This window comes from Canis lupus, chromosome 15 (genome assembly GCF_003254725.2).
Source record: "Canis lupus dingo isolate Sandy chromosome 15, ASM325472v2, whole genome shotgun sequence".
Lineage (NCBI taxonomy): Eukaryota > Metazoa > Chordata > Mammalia > Carnivora > Canidae > Canis > Canis lupus.
In genome coordinates, this window is record NC_064257.1 from 35,762,062 (window position 1) to 35,779,189 (window position 17,128).

At 40.7% G+C, this 17,128-nt stretch overlaps 1 protein-coding gene across 8 annotated transcripts in view; it reads right to left on the reverse strand.

Annotated features, from left to right (window-relative positions):
* CCDC38 (coiled-coil domain containing 38) overlaps positions 1-17,128 on the reverse strand; it is a 50,531-nt gene that overhangs the window by 25,316 nt on the left and 8,087 nt on the right. For 6 of the 8 annotated variants that reach the window (XM_049093937.1, XM_049093942.1, XM_049093936.1 and 3 more), the window contains exons 3-10: positions 13,293-13,393; positions 11,573-11,738; positions 8,535-8,599; positions 6,412-6,575; positions 6,189-6,269; positions 3,423-3,583; positions 1,880-1,969; positions 944-1,006 (exon numbers count right to left, since the gene is read on the reverse strand). In XM_049093937.1, coding sequence (XP_048949894.1) covers positions 944-1,006; positions 1,880-1,969; positions 3,423-3,583; positions 6,189-6,269; positions 6,412-6,575; positions 8,535-8,599; positions 11,573-11,738; positions 13,293-13,393 — 891 coding nt within the window. The remainder of the gene's footprint in view (positions 1-943; positions 1,007-1,879; positions 1,970-3,422; positions 3,584-6,188; positions 6,270-6,411; positions 6,576-8,534; positions 8,600-11,572; positions 11,739-13,292; positions 13,394-17,128) is intronic. The other 2 variants (XM_025439156.3, XM_049093938.1) reach the window with 2 other exon arrangements.

Consider the following 17,128-nt stretch of genomic DNA (forward strand, 5'->3'; position numbering starts at 1 on the left):
AAAGGTTGCATAGTGTATGATTCCATTTATGTAACATTCTTGAAGTGACAAAATTGAAGTGATAGAGAATAGATTAGTGGTTTCCAGGAGTCAAGGGGAGGAGAGAGGGAAGTGGATGTATTACAAAGAAGCAACATGAAGAATCCTCATGGTGATGTTCTGTACTTAATTGTGTCTTGACTATACCAATGGCAATATATTGTTTGTAATATACTGCAAGATGTTACCATTGGGGGAAACTGGGTAAAGGGCACATGGATCGCTCTGTGTTATTTTTTTGCAACTATATGTGAATCTACAACTATCTCAAAATTTCAAAAATTCATTAAAAGCAAAATAAAAACATTGACTCTTAAATGCCACAGAAATGGAGTGACCTTGGGTTCCTGAAATTTAGAGTACAGTGTCTGTGTTGACTTTTGTCATATGGGATTGTCATGGATACTGTGGTACTAGCCCAGATCCTCTCCTTGGCGGCCAGTGTACCTATCCTGGACATCAATGTATTTTCTTAAAGCTCCCTTGGAGTAGCCAAGGTTGAGAACTAGCAGTTTATGAATAATGAGTATGAATGAGTTAACAATCAAGCAAGGGACAAAACAAACAAAAAAGCTTTGCGATCCTATTTCAACAATTTTGAAGAACATGGTAAAACTGCAAACACAAGGATCAGCAGAGTAGCTTAATAAACAACTAGCAATGGCTCTAAAAGAGCCAAACCCTAGATGCAGGGGACAGGCAATTTCTGCAAATAGCAGTGGCAGGCACTTATCAAAAAATGTGGGAGCTCAGTCACCTCTGGAGCACCCAAAAATGGCAACCGCTGCCTCCAGAATCTGAGGAGGAGTACGGATGTGTGATATGTATATGTTGACGAAAGGCTAAAAGGGATATTTTTCTGAAAAACATTCACAGTTTCCAAGAGAGTTAGTCAAGTATGTACCGTACGTTGATAAGGATGATTTCCTGTTCTCTAGGGTGAGAGTGGTCTTCTTGCGTGGTTTTCCTATTCAAAATGTCCAGGCGATGTCCATGTCATAGGTGCGGGTAGAGGTGAAAAGAAATAACATGCAATTAGAAATGAGTCCTTGTTATTTGTGCAAGATATTTTTTCCTGCATTGGTATACCCATTCTTTTTATTATTATCAGAACAATAATCCTAGAAAGTGGAGCAAGCTCTTTCATTCTACTGAAATTGGGTTCCAAGTCTAAGAATAAAATCAAAGGCACTGGTTTGGGTAGGGGGTGGGGGTGGGTGCAGAATACATATTGTCAAAAACATGATGCAATTCTTGATAGTCCCAAATCAGGGGCATAAATTGTGAAATATAAATCATAGTTCTTTTTAACTTAACCATATATATTTGTTACATAATCACAGATTTTCTTTTTACATTTTTAAATTTAAATTCAATTTGTCAACACATAGTATAACACCCAGTGCTCATCCCATTAAGTGCCCTCCTCATTGCCCATCCCCCAGTTATCCCATTCCCCCAACCTCCGCTTCCGCAACCTTTTGTCTGTTTCCCAGAGTTAGGAGTCTCTTGTTTGTCTCCCTTTCTAATCACAGATTTTTTTAAATTAAGGCAAAAAATAGAAATGATGGACACTTCAATTGTTACATCCCGTGGAGGGGATAACTTGCCACAGGTTCTCTGCCCTTTACTTCTTTGCCTGTCCTGTCCAGTCATCACTTCTCCAAGTTTTAGAATAATATCAAAGAGAAAGAAATGGAACTCCTAGCTTGTAAGGATTATGGGTAATATGAACACCCACTTTTTGTTTGCCAGGTTAGCTTATACATCCTGGATTTCCAATTTGAGATGGAACTCTGGTTTTACTTCTATGAGTGAAGTCCCAAATCTCTGATGTTACCTTGGCTACCTCTTTCCATATAATAGTCATCTGAAAATGATATCTTCCTGGATTCCTCAATATTGCTCTCTGTTTTCCTTCTATTTAATTCTAAAAATGAAAAACAAAAGGGAGAGAGAAAGGGGAGAAAACATTTCTGAGAATGAGAGGTTTGTCTCATGGGTGAAGGTAGAGTTACTGTGAAAATTTAAAGGGACAGAAATATAGGATGGGGACATTGTAACAGACAAATGTATGATGCAGGCAGCAAGGGCTGGTCTCTGGAACAGGCGGGATGGATGGGAACTGACCTCCAGGGCAGGACCTGCAGGTCTTTTATTTCCTGCATCAGTCTCTCATAACTTCTATAATCCCAGTGTCAGCTATTCACTCCTCTGGCCTGAAAAGCTCATTGCTTTCTGAGCATCCTCTAATTAGAGGACAAGTCTAGGAGCACTGAATTTTAAGCTGTTAAATGCAATTACTTCCTGATGTTCCTTTTTATATGTTTTCTCTTTTGTCAAACACTATATTGAGTTTAATCAAGTGCCATTACCATGCTCAATACTCTGTGCATATGATCTGATTTAATCACAGCACAGTGAGAGGTACTGAGCAGGACAGCCATCACTGGGGTGCTGGTCAGCTCCCTGGAACAGAGTTTTCCCTGATTTGTAGGTTTCTGGCTTCTATGGGGTCAGTGGTCTTACCCCAGAGTCTCAGGATTGCTCTCAGCTGAAGACTCTGCAGAGAACTCTCTGTATAGCTCTCTCCTCTCCAGTACTATGCTCTGGGAACTCCAGCCTCCCTGCACCCTTTGCTTGATCTTCAATACATGAGCACTGCTGGGTTCCTCTTCCCTATGCCACATCCTGGAAATGCTTCCCAGGCAGTGCGCTGAGGCCAGCATTTGCCTTTCCTCTCTCACGGATCACTCTGTTTCTCTCCTTGATGCCTGATGCCTGAAGCCTATTGCTTCATATATTTTTCAGATTTTTGGGGGGGCAAGAGGGTGAGTCTGGTCCTTGTTACCCCCATGTTGCTGGAAGGGGTAGTTTTCTTTTTTGATTTGTGACCTCATTTGGATCACTTATTCAACTTATATATATAAAATAGATCTATTTTGGGCCCCTTGAGCTGACTTCATAATACCAGTACTGTTCTGTGTTAATTTCTGAGACTCTGTGATAATAGATTAAGACTTTAAAAGATTAGTAATACTGGTGCACCTGGGTGGCTTAGTCAGTTAAGCAACTGACTTGATTTCAGCTCAGGTCATGATCTCAAGGTCCTGAGACAGAGCCCCAACTTGGGCTCCACGCTCAGTAAAGAGCCTACTTGTGATTCTCTTCCTCCCCCTGCTTGCGCATGCTCCCTTTCTCTCTCTCTCAATAAATAAATAAATAAAATTTCTAAAAATAATAATAATATTAGAGATAGTAGAATCCTTGTTCAGGTTTTGCTTAAAATAGAAATTCTGACAGTTTAATAAGGAACAAACAAATATTGAAACAATATTTGAGACTTAGGGACATTTAATTGAAATTAAGAATATGTGACTCACTTGCTAGTACTGGAAGACTAACATTCATACTGTCTCTGCTCGTTGTCATTTGCACCCTTTTCAGTGCTTGCTGGATTTGCCAGTGTTTTGGAGACAATTTCAGCAGAAAAAATCCATATTTCATGTACTCTCTAAGAAGGAATTCTGCTTTTGCTATCTCACTACTCAAAAGAAATGAAGATATCATTAGAAATATCTGTGTGAAAGCATGTCCTTTTTTTTTAGCATGTCCTTTAAAAAAAAAAAAGATTTCACAGAATTTGTTGCCTTGATCATGTATTTGAGTAATAATTTATATAGCAAAAATTATGGTTAGTATGGTTATAAAAATATGGGTGTCAATAAGATAAGAGGAGAAGAAAAAACCCATAGGAGTGCTTTTTGAATAAAACATGTCAAGGATATATACACATGGAATGGACTGATGATAGTTTTACTCATTTATTTTAGAGAAATATATTAAATTTTAGACATAGGGAGAAATGAGAAGGTAGCAGAAGTTGGTACTTCCGTAAAAAGAATAAAGAAAACTAACACCAAGGAGCACCTACTGTGGAGTGGGCAATATGGAGGATGCACTATAGGCATCATCATTTCATTCTCTGTACAGGACCATAAAATAGGTATTATTCCTGTCTTTTGGAAGAAGAGATGAATGACTTGCAAAGTCATCTGTCCAGCTGTCCAGTGCAGAGCCAGCACTCACACCCGGGTCTAGCTGACTCTGATGCCCAAGCTTCTGCCAACAATATCCAGGGACTTGGGCTGAAAGCCTCTCCCCAGCCTCACGTTGCTTTCCCGTAACCATGTTACAAAGTGGACCTTGAAGGAATGTTTAAATAAACAGTGAAGGCCCTTGTGAAAGGGAGCCCCACCCATACTGAGGCTTCCTGAGTCATACCCTTCTCCATGTCCTGACTAATATTACTCCTATACCGTATCCCCAGCTTCAGCATTTCCTTCAGTCAGGGCCTTCCTTAAGCCCTGATGTGAGAGTGAGATTCAAAGAGTCTGTAAGAGACTGGCTCAACACATCACACAGAAGGCGGACGGGAGCCCCTCATTCTACTACCCCTTTATTTTTAGATGGAAAGCCTCCCAGGGCACCTGGGCAGCTACCCAAAGTTTTGGGAGAAGAGGAAAACAGCTTGTCTAAAATACAGCAAATGAACGGATGGCAGTTTTAGACAAGCTGTTTTCCTCTTCACCCAAAGCATCTACCTTTAGCTCAGGGTGTGATCCTAGGGTCCTGGGATCAAGTCCCCCATCAGGCTCCCTGTGAGGAGCCTGCTTTCCCTCTGCCTGTGTCTCTGACTCTCTCTCTGGGTCTCTTATGAATAAATAAATAAAATCTTTTTTTTTTTTTTTTAAAGAAAGAAGCCTCCCAAATGTGCTGCAAGAGCAGGGTTAAAATGGCTAGAATTACACAGCTTTCAAGCAAAAGCTTCAGAACAAGCTCCCTTTCCCTTTGTAAACAGATTTCCAGCCCTACCTGCAGTGGAGGACCTTCCTGGGCCACACCAAGCCCATAGAGAGAAAAAAAGGAAATAAAAGCAGGTGCCTGCATCCTTTGTGCTGTTCCCAGCTTGTTTTTCATGACCTTTTGCACCTTTCTAGGATGACGAGACACATATACACTAATTGAGCAAGTTCTTTTCAGCAAGGCTGTTTGCTGGGTGGCCATCGTGCATAAATACAGTCCTCTCTGCAAGCATAGCAGCTGCTACTCTGGTTCTACAAATAGAGCAGAATCTTCTAATTACACGATGGAGTGAAGGAAGGGAAGTCTCCACCTTGGAATGCCTTCAACTTCAGGCTACCAAAATAGGCTTCCATAGCCAGAATGTGTTTGAAAACACATTCTGTCAATAACAATTGGTTTCAAAGAAACTGCCATCCAGTTCATTTGCTGTATTTTAGACAAGCTGTTTTCCTCTTCTCCCAAATCTTGAAGACTTGGTTTTAGGGAAACACTAAGTATCAAAGCCTCAAAAAGAACAAACAAACAAACAAACAAACAAACAAACAAACAAGTTTTGGTATGACTTGATACCAAGACTAGTGTCTCCTGCGTCATGAAATTCCTGTCCAAGAATGATGATAGAAGGAAGCTTCTTTAGATATTTAAAATTAGATCAAATGAGATACACTTGACCACCAAAGAAAACATCTGGGCTTGAAAATTAAAAAAAAGAAAGAAAGAAAGAAAGAAAGAAAGAAAGAAAGAAAGAAAGAAAGAAAGAAAGAAAGAGTGGTAGGTAGTATAGTAATTTTATCCCAATTATCCTTCCTGTAATTTTTGTCATTATGGATCCTGTCATTATTAAATCCTTAATATCGATTTTAGGTTCAACTAAGTGTGAGTATGAATATAAAAAAATACTGCCCATTATAGTTGAGAGATGGTTGTAAACATGAATCCCAATTTCAGAGATGTTAAAATGTGGAAAGAAATATCCCTTAGAATGAAGGAGAGAAGGCACTTAGAAAATAATTTACAGTTTACTCTTAACACAGGCTTGCTTCTTCTCAACCCATTTCTAGGCTTCTACAATGAGAAAGTTACAGGAACTTTTCAGCCAGAGGTCACTGTGCTCTGATACCCAGGCAGAGACAGCCGGCCCTTGATTGACAGGTTACTTGTTTAAAAAGGAGGTCATACTTATGATCAACTGATAAGGAAGACCACGTAGGTCTTGTGAGGCACAAGTAAGTCTCAACAGGGTCTGGACATTTGAGCAGGAAAAGAGGGTGCCCTGGGCTCACCTTTTCACTGCCTGCACTTCCATACTGGCTTTCTTTAGCTCTGTGGTCATTTGGAGCTTGTTGATAGTTTCCTGTGCTGCCCTGAAAAGTAACAAGGGGTAACAAGGGGATTTGTTAGTTTGTTTTGTGTTGCATTGTATTCTGAGAAACTGGGGGGGGGGGGGGGGGGGGGGGGAGTGAGGGTTGGCGAGGAGGCAATTTGGCCAGAATGAACCAAACGAACATTTTCAGAGCATCTACAGATCTCTGGTCATTTTCTCGAAGGAACTCTTCAAAGGCCATTGCATCTTCTTGGAGCTTTTTTTCTGCTTTTATGAGTTGCTGTTCCTTCACTGCCATGTGGTTTTCAAACTTTTTAATCGTATTTCTTTTGGTTGACAGGGCATACTGCGAATATTAAAAACAGAAGTGCAACATTATTCCACGTTTCTAGCCCATTGCTAGTACATTTCAAAATTCTCATGATAAAGGGGGAAATAACTTGCATAGTAAGTGATCACTTGGTTTAGAAACAATAGCATGCCAAGTCTTGAGACTACAGCCTTTATTTCATAGAGGAATTTTATTTTGGGAACTTTAGAAGGGAGACCAATTAATTCCTCTTTCCCTTTTATGAAGAGGCTCAATTATTGTTCCACCATGGCTGTGTCCCACAAATCAAAAGTAGCTCCATATCCCTTCAGGTTCTATCCTTAAAAAAATTTAAAATAAAAAACAATACATATTACTCCAAAGAGCAAGTCTACCTGTATTATCCACAATATCCCTCCAATATTTCAGGCATTGGGAAACTGGGCAGTCTGCAGTTACCAAGCCTCCTCCATTGGGAAGTAGGATGAAAAAATAAGGTTTTAACCCTGCTAATGTCTATGCCACATTCCTCCAAACTGCACACGGCTAGGGGTATTGAACCAGCCTCCAAGAACCCTGTTTAGATCCCCAATACAACTTTGACATCTAGCTCTTATTTTATTTTATTTTATTTTATTTTATTTTATTTTATTTTATTTATTATTTTTTAGTACAGAATATAATCATTCACTTGGGTTTTTAATGCCATGCCTGAAAAAAGAAATTATAATGTCACATGCATTAAAATACAAAAGAACTTAAAATACGTAAATGAGATAATTTTAAAGAAGTAACAACTGGGGAGCACCAGATAAAGTCACTAGCGGTCTTCAGCAGAGGAGGGGCATGTGTGGAGAATATGCTGACTGTAGGGAGCAGAAGTAGAAGCAGGATACCAGTATTCAGAAGTTATATCAATAATTCATGCAAGTGATATTGGTGACATGGATTAGAGTGGTGGCAGAGGAGGTCATGAAAAGTAGTGTGTGTATGGATATATTGGGAGAAAATATATATATATATATATTTTTATGATTTATTTAATTATTTATGATAGACATGGAGAGAGAGAGAGAGAGGCAGAGACACAGGAGGAGGGAGAAGCAGGCTCCATGCCAGGAGCCCAACGCGGGACTTGATCCCTGGACTCTAGGATCGCGCCCTGGGCCAAAGGCAGGTGCTAAACCGCTGAGCCACCCAGGGATCCCCGAGAAAATATATTTGAAAGTATATTGGGATGTGGGTTGTAAGTTGGAGAGTTGAGGATAGCTCCAACAGGTTTTTCCCAAGCAACTGGAAAAAAATGAAAATTGCTACCCACTGCGATGGGGGCACACCACGAGATGCAAATCTGCGGGGGTAGGGAAGAGTATGGAAGGGGCAAAATTTTGGAAATGTGAAAGCAGAGGTGCCCACTGGGCATCTAAGTGGCTATGGTAAGAATTACGGTTGCCTTTGTGAGTCTGGAATTCAGGGAAAAGGATCAGGGTAGAGACATAAATTTGGAAATTGTTAATAGGGAAGTGGACTATAAAGCCAGGGGCCTGGAGGAGGGCAGAGAGAGCACAGAGCAAGGAGTGCTTCAACATTTGGAGACCAAGGAGAAGAGGAACAAGAAAAGAAAACTGTGAAGGAGTGAGCAGCCAGTGATGAGAAAGAATCAAGAGACAGTGGATCCTTGGAAACCAGCTGAAGAAGCCATTTCAAGAAAGAGGAAGTGACCAAATGATCTAACTGCTGCTGAAAGGGAAGGAAAAGGAAGACCATGAGGTTGACAGTTTGAACTTGGCAATGGGAAAGTCACCAAGAACCTTGACAAAAGTAGTTTTGGTGGAATAATGACAAAAGCCCAGCTGAAGTTGTTCGGTAAAGGACAGGAGGAGCAATAGATCTGGAGCATGTAATGGAAAAGTAAAATGTCAAGGGTGAAATTTGGCAACGCTCTGCAGCAAGTCTTCTGTTTTACTAATGGGAGAAAGAAATTATTTTTACTACCTCCAGCAGAAACCTGTCTCTCTGGTCATTAATAAATTCATGAAGTGTCCTTTTTGTGTCTGCACCTTCAAAGAAAATTGAAAGAGACTGAGGTTTAGTTCTAACCCTCAGGAGTTTATATAAAATAAAAGCTATGTACTTAAATTACTGGATACAGGTTGTATCTGACTTTAAAAAAAAAAAAAAAACCTTCAAATAAACTTTCTTCCTAATCGCTAAAAAACTAATTTCATAGTAGTAACTACCATTTATTTTGTTTCTGTCATATTCTATGAACTATATTAGACACTTTAAATGAATAATTTTATTTAATCCTAACACTAACCCCAAGGAGGTACATGTTTCTATATCCATGCTGTATGTGAGCTCAGAGATGTCAAGATACTTGCCCAAGACAACAGAGCTAATGTGTGGCAGAGGGGCATGTGACTCCTAGGGCTGTGCTAGGTGGACTGAACTGTTTTAACTCTTGGTGTTTTGGGGATCCCTGGGTGGCTCAGCGGTTTAGCACCTGCCTTCAGCCCAGGGTGTGATCCTGGAATTCTGGGATCAAGTCCCGCATCAGGCAACTTGCATGGAGCCTGCTTCTCCCTCTGCCTGTGTCTCTGCCTCTCTCTCTCTCTCTGTAACTATCATAAATAAATAAAAAATAAAAATAAAAATAAAAAAAAAAAACAAAATCCTATGCTGTCCATTTATTAAATATTATAGTTATGCTTACATTTTGGGCTACTTTATCATGATACTACCTGGCTGAGTTGATGTGATTTTATTCTTCAAGTCTAAATACACTGGTTACATGGGTTTCCCATTTTAGCTCTTCTAGCTATCCAGAAGGGTTTTTTTGGCAAAGAGACAATGTATGATAAAACCGTCATTAAAGCATTAGTGTTCCTCAACACCAGAGCCCCTAACGGCTCACAGCGGATATGCTCCAGTGGTGTTGCCCTCCAAGAGTAAACCACAGTCAGGCTGTCAGCTACGTAGAGGAGGAAATGGCACGTTTTTTATGCAGCCCAACCGATCTGTCTATGACAGTTGCCTGTGTAATTTCTTCAAGGTAATCTAGCTGTTGGCTACTACTGCATGCAGTTGGCTACTACTGCATACACAAAAATAACTGGGCTCCCAAAGTAGGGGTCACTTGCTCCTTTTACATCATGTAGACTTGTCTTTAATCAGAATTCAGGCAGGAAATGTAAAGCTGGGGGTTGGGGGTTTCAACCAAATCAACTCTTAATTGGAAAGAGTCTGAGGAGAATTTCTCTATTTTCCACAAAAACATCCAAATTGCTTGTCTGTGTAATTGGCAAAAACTGACAACCTGATTTCCATTGCTGACAGAGCCCAGATTGCCTTGGATAATACCAAACAATTTTACCATTTCCTTTTTTAAGAGTCTACTTTATGTCATTTACTCTTAAGAGACCAGTCACCCCTCTGTCAATCAGCATGGTGTCATATAGAGTCACCTGCAAAGCCATCTTCGCTAGTTATCTCAGAAGCGGTAGTGTGGCAAGGATTTTTGGAGGTAGCCACTTTATGTAGAACTCTAAAACATATCACATATCATTTTAAGTGCTCTTGATGACTTAGGGTTGACCACTCTACAGAGGTGAACTACGAGACACAAGACTGAACCTAGCTGTACCCTATCAGTGGTCACTGATACTACCATGTCACCTGACATTTGCACTTTTTCATACGATAGTGCAGAATATGCACCTTCACAATCTAAAAAAAGTTAACATGGCTTCCCTCTTTTATACTAATTATTGACTCTGGAGTTCTTTCCTAAGTGTTTTGTTGTGGTTTTCTGAAGATTTTTTTTTTCATCACAATTTGGCAAAGTTACGAAATTTTTAAGTTACCATGGCAAATCCTGGACACTCAATGTATCTTCCCCACTTCCTCCTTCCTTTCCGCCTTCCTTTTTAATTTAAAATTTAAATTTTTTTTTTTAATTTTTATTTATTTGTGATAGTCACAGAGAGAGAGAGAGAATGAGGCAGAGACACAGGCAGAGGGAGAAGCAGGCCCCATGCACCGGGAGCCCGACGTGGGATTCGATCCCGGGTCTCCAGGATCGTGCCCTGGGCCAAAGGCAGGCGCCAAACCGCTGTGCCACCCAGGGATCCCTTAATTTAAAAATTTAGACAAGACTCATTTTGGGGGAAGATTTTATGACCCCATCATCTTAGCATTAATCACTTCAACCTCACTGGCTTCAAACTGCTTTCTTTCTTTCTTTTTTTTTTTCTCTTTTTTTTCAAACTGCTTTCTATTTCATTTGGAGGCACTTCTTGATCTGATAAGTAAGAAATGTCTATGACATTTTGATTACCACATGGCCCCTTTTCATAGAGCAATAATTCATAGCCTGTAATATTTTAACGTGTTGCCTTCAGGTGCCATTAAAACAGGTTATGTTTTTGTAACAACAGAGAAACTTAGTTAATTCTATTAGCTTCCTGATTCTGGATCTATGAGTTGTATGGCCTGGAAAGTCACAACTTCTCTTTAGAAAGTTTCTATATATTTCTACATCTAGAAATGAATTTCGATGGTCCTAGCCTTAACCTTTAATACTGTATCGTTTTGACAGTGGCTTTCTTCCTTAGAGACATAAAAATAAGTAACAATCTATTTCTTGGAAAAATAGGTTTTCTTATTTACTTTTTTATTTTTAAAGATTTTATTTATTTATTCATGAGAGACACACAGAGAGAGGCAGAGACACAGGCAGATGGAGAAGCAGGCTCCCTGCAGGGAGCCTGATGTGGGACTCCATCTGAGTTGAAGGCAGACACTCAACCACTGAGCCACCCCAGGCATCCCTGTTTTCTTATTTAAAATAGATTTTGTCCTGACTCTCAGCTTCCATTTACAAAAAAGGGCTTCCCTTCCTTCCCTTCCCTTCCCTTCCACTCAACCATAGTATGAGACAGCATACTTTTTTTTACCTCCAGAAAAGCCCCCAAACCTGACATTAATAGTAAATATTCAAAAAATATTCTTTAACAGTAATCTAGACTTACCTTCTGTTAATCTTAGAATAAGAGTGGGATCTAACCCAAATTTTTCAAATGAGCCACCAGTTGCGTCAGAGTAGAATGCTACTTGGCCCAGGTGTGAACGACTCTTCATTCGAGATGAAAAGGTAGACTTTTGGTAGACTTTCATGCTGCGGTTTATAAATTTTTCCTGCCCAAGTGTGAAAGTTTAAAATAATATCTGTTATACCAAAATAATGTTGTCTTTAAAAATATAGTGATCATATATAAAAATATCATTTGCAGTAAGTCTTTTCTCATTATTGGTATATTTCTTTTTATTGATACATTAAACAAGCAACTTTGAGTTCTTATCTCTGAAGGACTGGGTATAATTTGTAATTCTTTCTCTTCTGAAGCTGAGCACAAACATAAAGACATTCAACCTTTACTAAACATGGATGTCACAAATATGAGACTAGATAGTGTTCTGGCTTTATTTTCAGTTTCACTTTTATTTTTTCATCCTGTCTTGCCCAAACTGCAGGTAACTTGGAAATTCCACTGATTTGAAATGACTGGTTCTGTGGAATTGAGGAATTGAATTGAAAACTTGAGAGGAAATGGACCTCCCCATTAAACATAAATAAATCAACCTTTTATATTCATGAATCAATTTAATTTTGGATGCTTTCAATAAAACTATAGAACACAAGCATAAAACCTTCACCTTACAGATGAATCTGTTATTCAGCATTTCTAGACATTTTCTTCATCTAGGAATAAGGAAAGCAAGCCTTTTGAAATCCAAATTGTGTAATAAAAGGTACGATAATATAAGGAGTGAGGTTAACTGCAAGGCACAGCTGGAAAGTTTGCCTCATCTCTGGTTTAGCTTCATACCAAATAATTCTTTATTTTTTTATTTTTTTTAAAGATTTTATTTATTTATTCATGAGAGACACAGAGAGAGAGAGGCAGAGACACAGGCAGAGGGAGAAGCAGGCTCCATGCAAGAAGCCTGATATGGGACTCGATGCCCAGTCTCCAGGATCACAACCTGGCTGCAGGCGGCGCTAAACCGCTGCACCACTGGGGCTGCCCCATACCAAATAATTCTAAAATGACACCCTCTTCCACTTTTGTTCCTTCTTCTTTCTCCGCCCCTCTCCCTAATGCACACTTACATCCTCTTATCTGAATCTGGTGAATTTTAACTTATTCTTAACAATTCAGCTCTCGCTATCTCCTCAGTGAAGTCTTTGTGCATGTGATACAAACAGACACACACATACTCTCCCACCTCCATCCCCACCCCCATCACCATCACCCTTCTCTCTAACAAAGATGGTCACTCCTTTCTCTACATGTCTTTTGTATGCTCTATTACTGTATTTTACCAAGTCTAAGATGTCATTTATAGAAGCACTATTATTTTATGCACTGCCAATTATACATGGCATCCTACCTATATAAGCTGGATCCCCCTGCAGGAATAAGAAAATGTGAAAAAATATGAGCATTGAAATCAATGAAGTGGGGTGTACCACACTTGTCATACACAGTGTGTGTGTCTTCCACCAGTAGGCAGTGATAATTAGGTCCTTGCCATGGGCTTGATGTTGTTCCTGTCGTGCATGTTTACACCCCAACATAGCGTGCGGTACCTGACCCCTTTTCTTACGCCAGCAAAGTTCATAAAACTGGTGGGTAAGAGGATACATTTCTAACATTAATTTGGATTGGGTTTTTAATAAAACTTTACCTTTTTCTTTGCTGCCATTTCATTTTCTTTGAAAAGAAAGAGATCTTTGAAAAAGATCTTGTATGGCCTGTCCTTTTTGACTGAGTCATCTTTTCCTTTATCTGTTAAAAAGAAAGAAAAGAAAAATATCTGTCATCCCTGCTCTTTTGGCCAGAAGGGCAAGGCTCTCACCAGCCAAGGTGGAGCAGGAGGATAGGTGAGCCTCTCAGGAGGAGGACACAGCTTTTGCTCCCCAACTGAGGCAGGGATGCAGGGCTTGGATCTCGAGGGCAGAAGACACAGCTCACCTGTTTCCCATGGCATGGAGCACAGTGCTTAGTACTTCAGGGGGAATGAGTCTATATTTGTTGTGTGAATAGATAAGGGGGCCTGTTACAGGATAGTGGGATCATATTTTGAGGCATTAAAATATTGGTTCTTCTCATCACTGTGAAAATATGTACTATTACCCTTACACCACCATTTTGGCAGCAAGAGACACAGCTACTACCCTTCGGGGCATCCTCGGTCCAGACTAGAGAGTCTTCAAAAACAAAACCATAAAAAAGCAAAGATAATGACAAGAATTGGGAAGGGTGTGTAGGAATTGGAAACTCAAACATTCTGCTGGCAGGAATGTTGAAAAACAAACTGGCAGTTCCTCAAAAAGTTGAACATACAGTTGCCATGTGACCCAGCCATTCCACTCCTAGAAATGAAGACGTATTTCCCCATGAAAACTTGTACATGAATATTTATAGCAATATTATACATAGCAGTCAAAAGATAGAAACAGGGACGCCTGGGTGGCTCAGTTAGAAAAGCACCTGCCTTCAGCTCAGGCCATGACCTGGGGTCCCAGGATTAAGCCCCACATTGGGCTCCTTGCTCAGCAGGGAGTCTGCTTCTCCCTCTGTCCCTTACCCGGCTCATGCTCTCTCTCTGTCTTCCGTCTCTCTGTCCCTCTCTCTCAAATAAATAAAATCTTTAAAAAATAAAAAGATAAAAACAACCCAAATATTCATCAATTGATGAATAGATAAACAAGATGTGGTATATCCACACAATGGAATAGTAATCAGCCACAAGAAGGATACATGACTGATGAAACTTGGAAATATTATATTAAGTGAAAGAAGCCACATTAAGTCTCCACATTATAAGATACCATTATATCCCATGAGATGTCTAGAATAGGCACATCCATGGAGCCAAAAAGTAGATTAGTGGTTGCTTGGGGCTGGAAGGGAGATGAAGGATGGGGGTTATGGCCCAGGGTTTCTTTCTGAGACAATAAAAATGTTCTAAAATGGACTGTGGTGATGGTGGCATGTATCTGTGCATACAATCCATGGGCTTGTACCCTTAATAAAAAGAAGAAGCCTGGCTGTAGAGGGGAAGGAAGTGAGGGAAAGGGATTGGAAGGGAGGAAGAGAGAAGTCAACTGAATTTATGAACAGATGTTTTGTTTTTATTCATAAAATTTGAAATGATCAAAAGTCTTTCTCTTTTTCTTTCTTTCTGGCTTTTTAATGCTTGAGGGTGGAAATTTTGGTTTCAGGGATCCCTGGGTGGTGCAGCGGTTTAGCGCCTGCCTTTGGCCCAGGGCCCAATCCTGGAGACGCGGGATTGAGTCCCACGTCGGGGTCCCGGTGCATGGAGCCTGCTTCTCCCTCTGCCTCTCTCTATCTCTCTCTCTCTCTGTGTGACTATCATAAATAAATAAAAAATTTAAAAAAAAAATTGGTTTCAGATACCCATAGCCACAAGCAGGAATTCTGGAGCTTGGAATTGACATCTTAAATCAGAGAAAGGGAAAGGATAACTGAAAACACATCCCCCCCTCCTACCCTGGGCCCTGCACCCACTTTCACCTCCTAAAATACTGGAGTATCTTGAAAGCACCTCTCTTCTCTAAGCAGGTAAAAGATACAGCCGGGCTGGGGGTTACTGGTCTGGAGCTTAGAGGCTGCCTGAGAATTGGCTATTTGGCCAGGGATTCAGGTGGGAAAGTGGGAATGTCTGGGATAGAAACCCAAGCATGTTTTTCTGCAGGTAATGGGCCTGGAAGAAAGAAAATTGCAGAGTGGAAGCTTTGGGCTCAACACAGAGTGTTGTGATTCACCTTGTGGGTGAAGGAAGGATCCCTTGCCCCAAATAGTATGAAATGACTAAACATATGACACTTCACACTGGACTGATGAAATAGATAGTGGGTTATTAGTCACTTACACTCACAGCCCAGGGGAGGAGGACACTACCTGCCAGGCAGGGTCACATCATGACCACACTCAGGAGCAGAGTGAAACAGACAGATGGCAGGAGGCAGGCTTTGTAGTAATAAAAGGGTGAGGTGCCTCCAGCTTCCCTCAAGAGGATGTAATTGACTTGTGAAACCCATTAGGTTGAAGACCACTGGAGTATAACTGGTCCAACTGATGGAGAAACTACAGGGGTGGGGAACCTTTCTCACTGGGTGGAGGTCAAATCTGGCAAGAACAGAGAGACTTACAATTAGGTCTTGGGGGCTCTGTGAAGCTCAAAGACGTCAAGGCAATATATGAAATCTAGGCCTTATAATACATGAGCAAAGACAGGTGAGGGTGGGTCCAGGCAGCTGGGCTTGGAGACAGCAGGAGTATGGAAGGGCAGAGCCAACAGACTGAGGCCCAGGAAGAGGCAAGAAAAGTCAAGGACCTAAAGGGACTTGGGGTTGAATGGCATTGCCAGAAACTGTACTTGTACCCTACGCCACCACTCTCAGGACAGAGCTAGACCTGACATCCCAGGATGGGACCACTGATGTCCTGTAACAGGTGAGTCATTGGTAGGCTGGACATCTCTCCCTCAACCAACCCTCTCTCCTCCCAAGATAAACCTCACAAACTTACTGTCCACCCCACCCTAGGTGGCTTAAAATCTTGAATGCCCAAGTTTAAACCCTTTCCAAACAAGTTCAAGCATCCTGGATTGACAAGACATTTCTTCCCAACTCCAAAGCCAAGTGCCTTTTAGTTATAAAGAAATAGAAAAAACTAGAACTCTAAACACCAAGTATATCAGTTTCCTATGGCTGCCGAAATAAATTACCACAAACTTGGCAGCTTAAGACAACAGAACTTTATTCTCTCACAGTCCTGGAGTTCAGGAGTCCAAAATCAAGGTGTCAGTAGGACTATGCTCCCTCCAAAGGCTCTACAGAAGAATCCTTCCTTATCTCTTGCAACTTCTGGTGGCTCAGGCACTCACTGGCTGTGTAACTCCAATCTCTGCCTCTATGTTTACAGGCCCTTCTTTTTCTCACAAGGACACTTGTCCTTGGATTCAGGACCCACCTTAAGTCCAGGATGATCTCATCTTGAGATCCTTCCTTCAATTACATTTGAAAGGTCCTTTTGCCAAATAAGGTCCCATTGCAGAGATTAGGACATGGACAACTACCATTTTGGAGGGACCACCTTCACCCCACTCTAGCAAGATTCCTGAATTATAAACCCACTTAAGCATTGGCCCTTAGCCAACCCTTCTCTCCACTTGAATTACTTCTTAGTCACATAGAACTAGGGCTGCTATAACAAATCACCACAAATGGAGGGGCTTAACACAGCAGGCATTTATTCTCTCACAGTCCTGGAGGCCAGAAGTCTGAGATGAAGATATTGGCTTGGTTCCTTCAGGAGTTTCTGAGGGAGAATCCATTGCGTGACTTTCCCTGAGCCCATGAAAAGTGCCTAGAGTGCCTGTTACCTGTAACACACTCTTGGTGTTACCCAGTGTTCAAATCTTTGCCAAATTTGTAAGTGACAAAGAAGTTATTCTTCTATACCGATAAATACGAATTCCTTATACACTTGTAA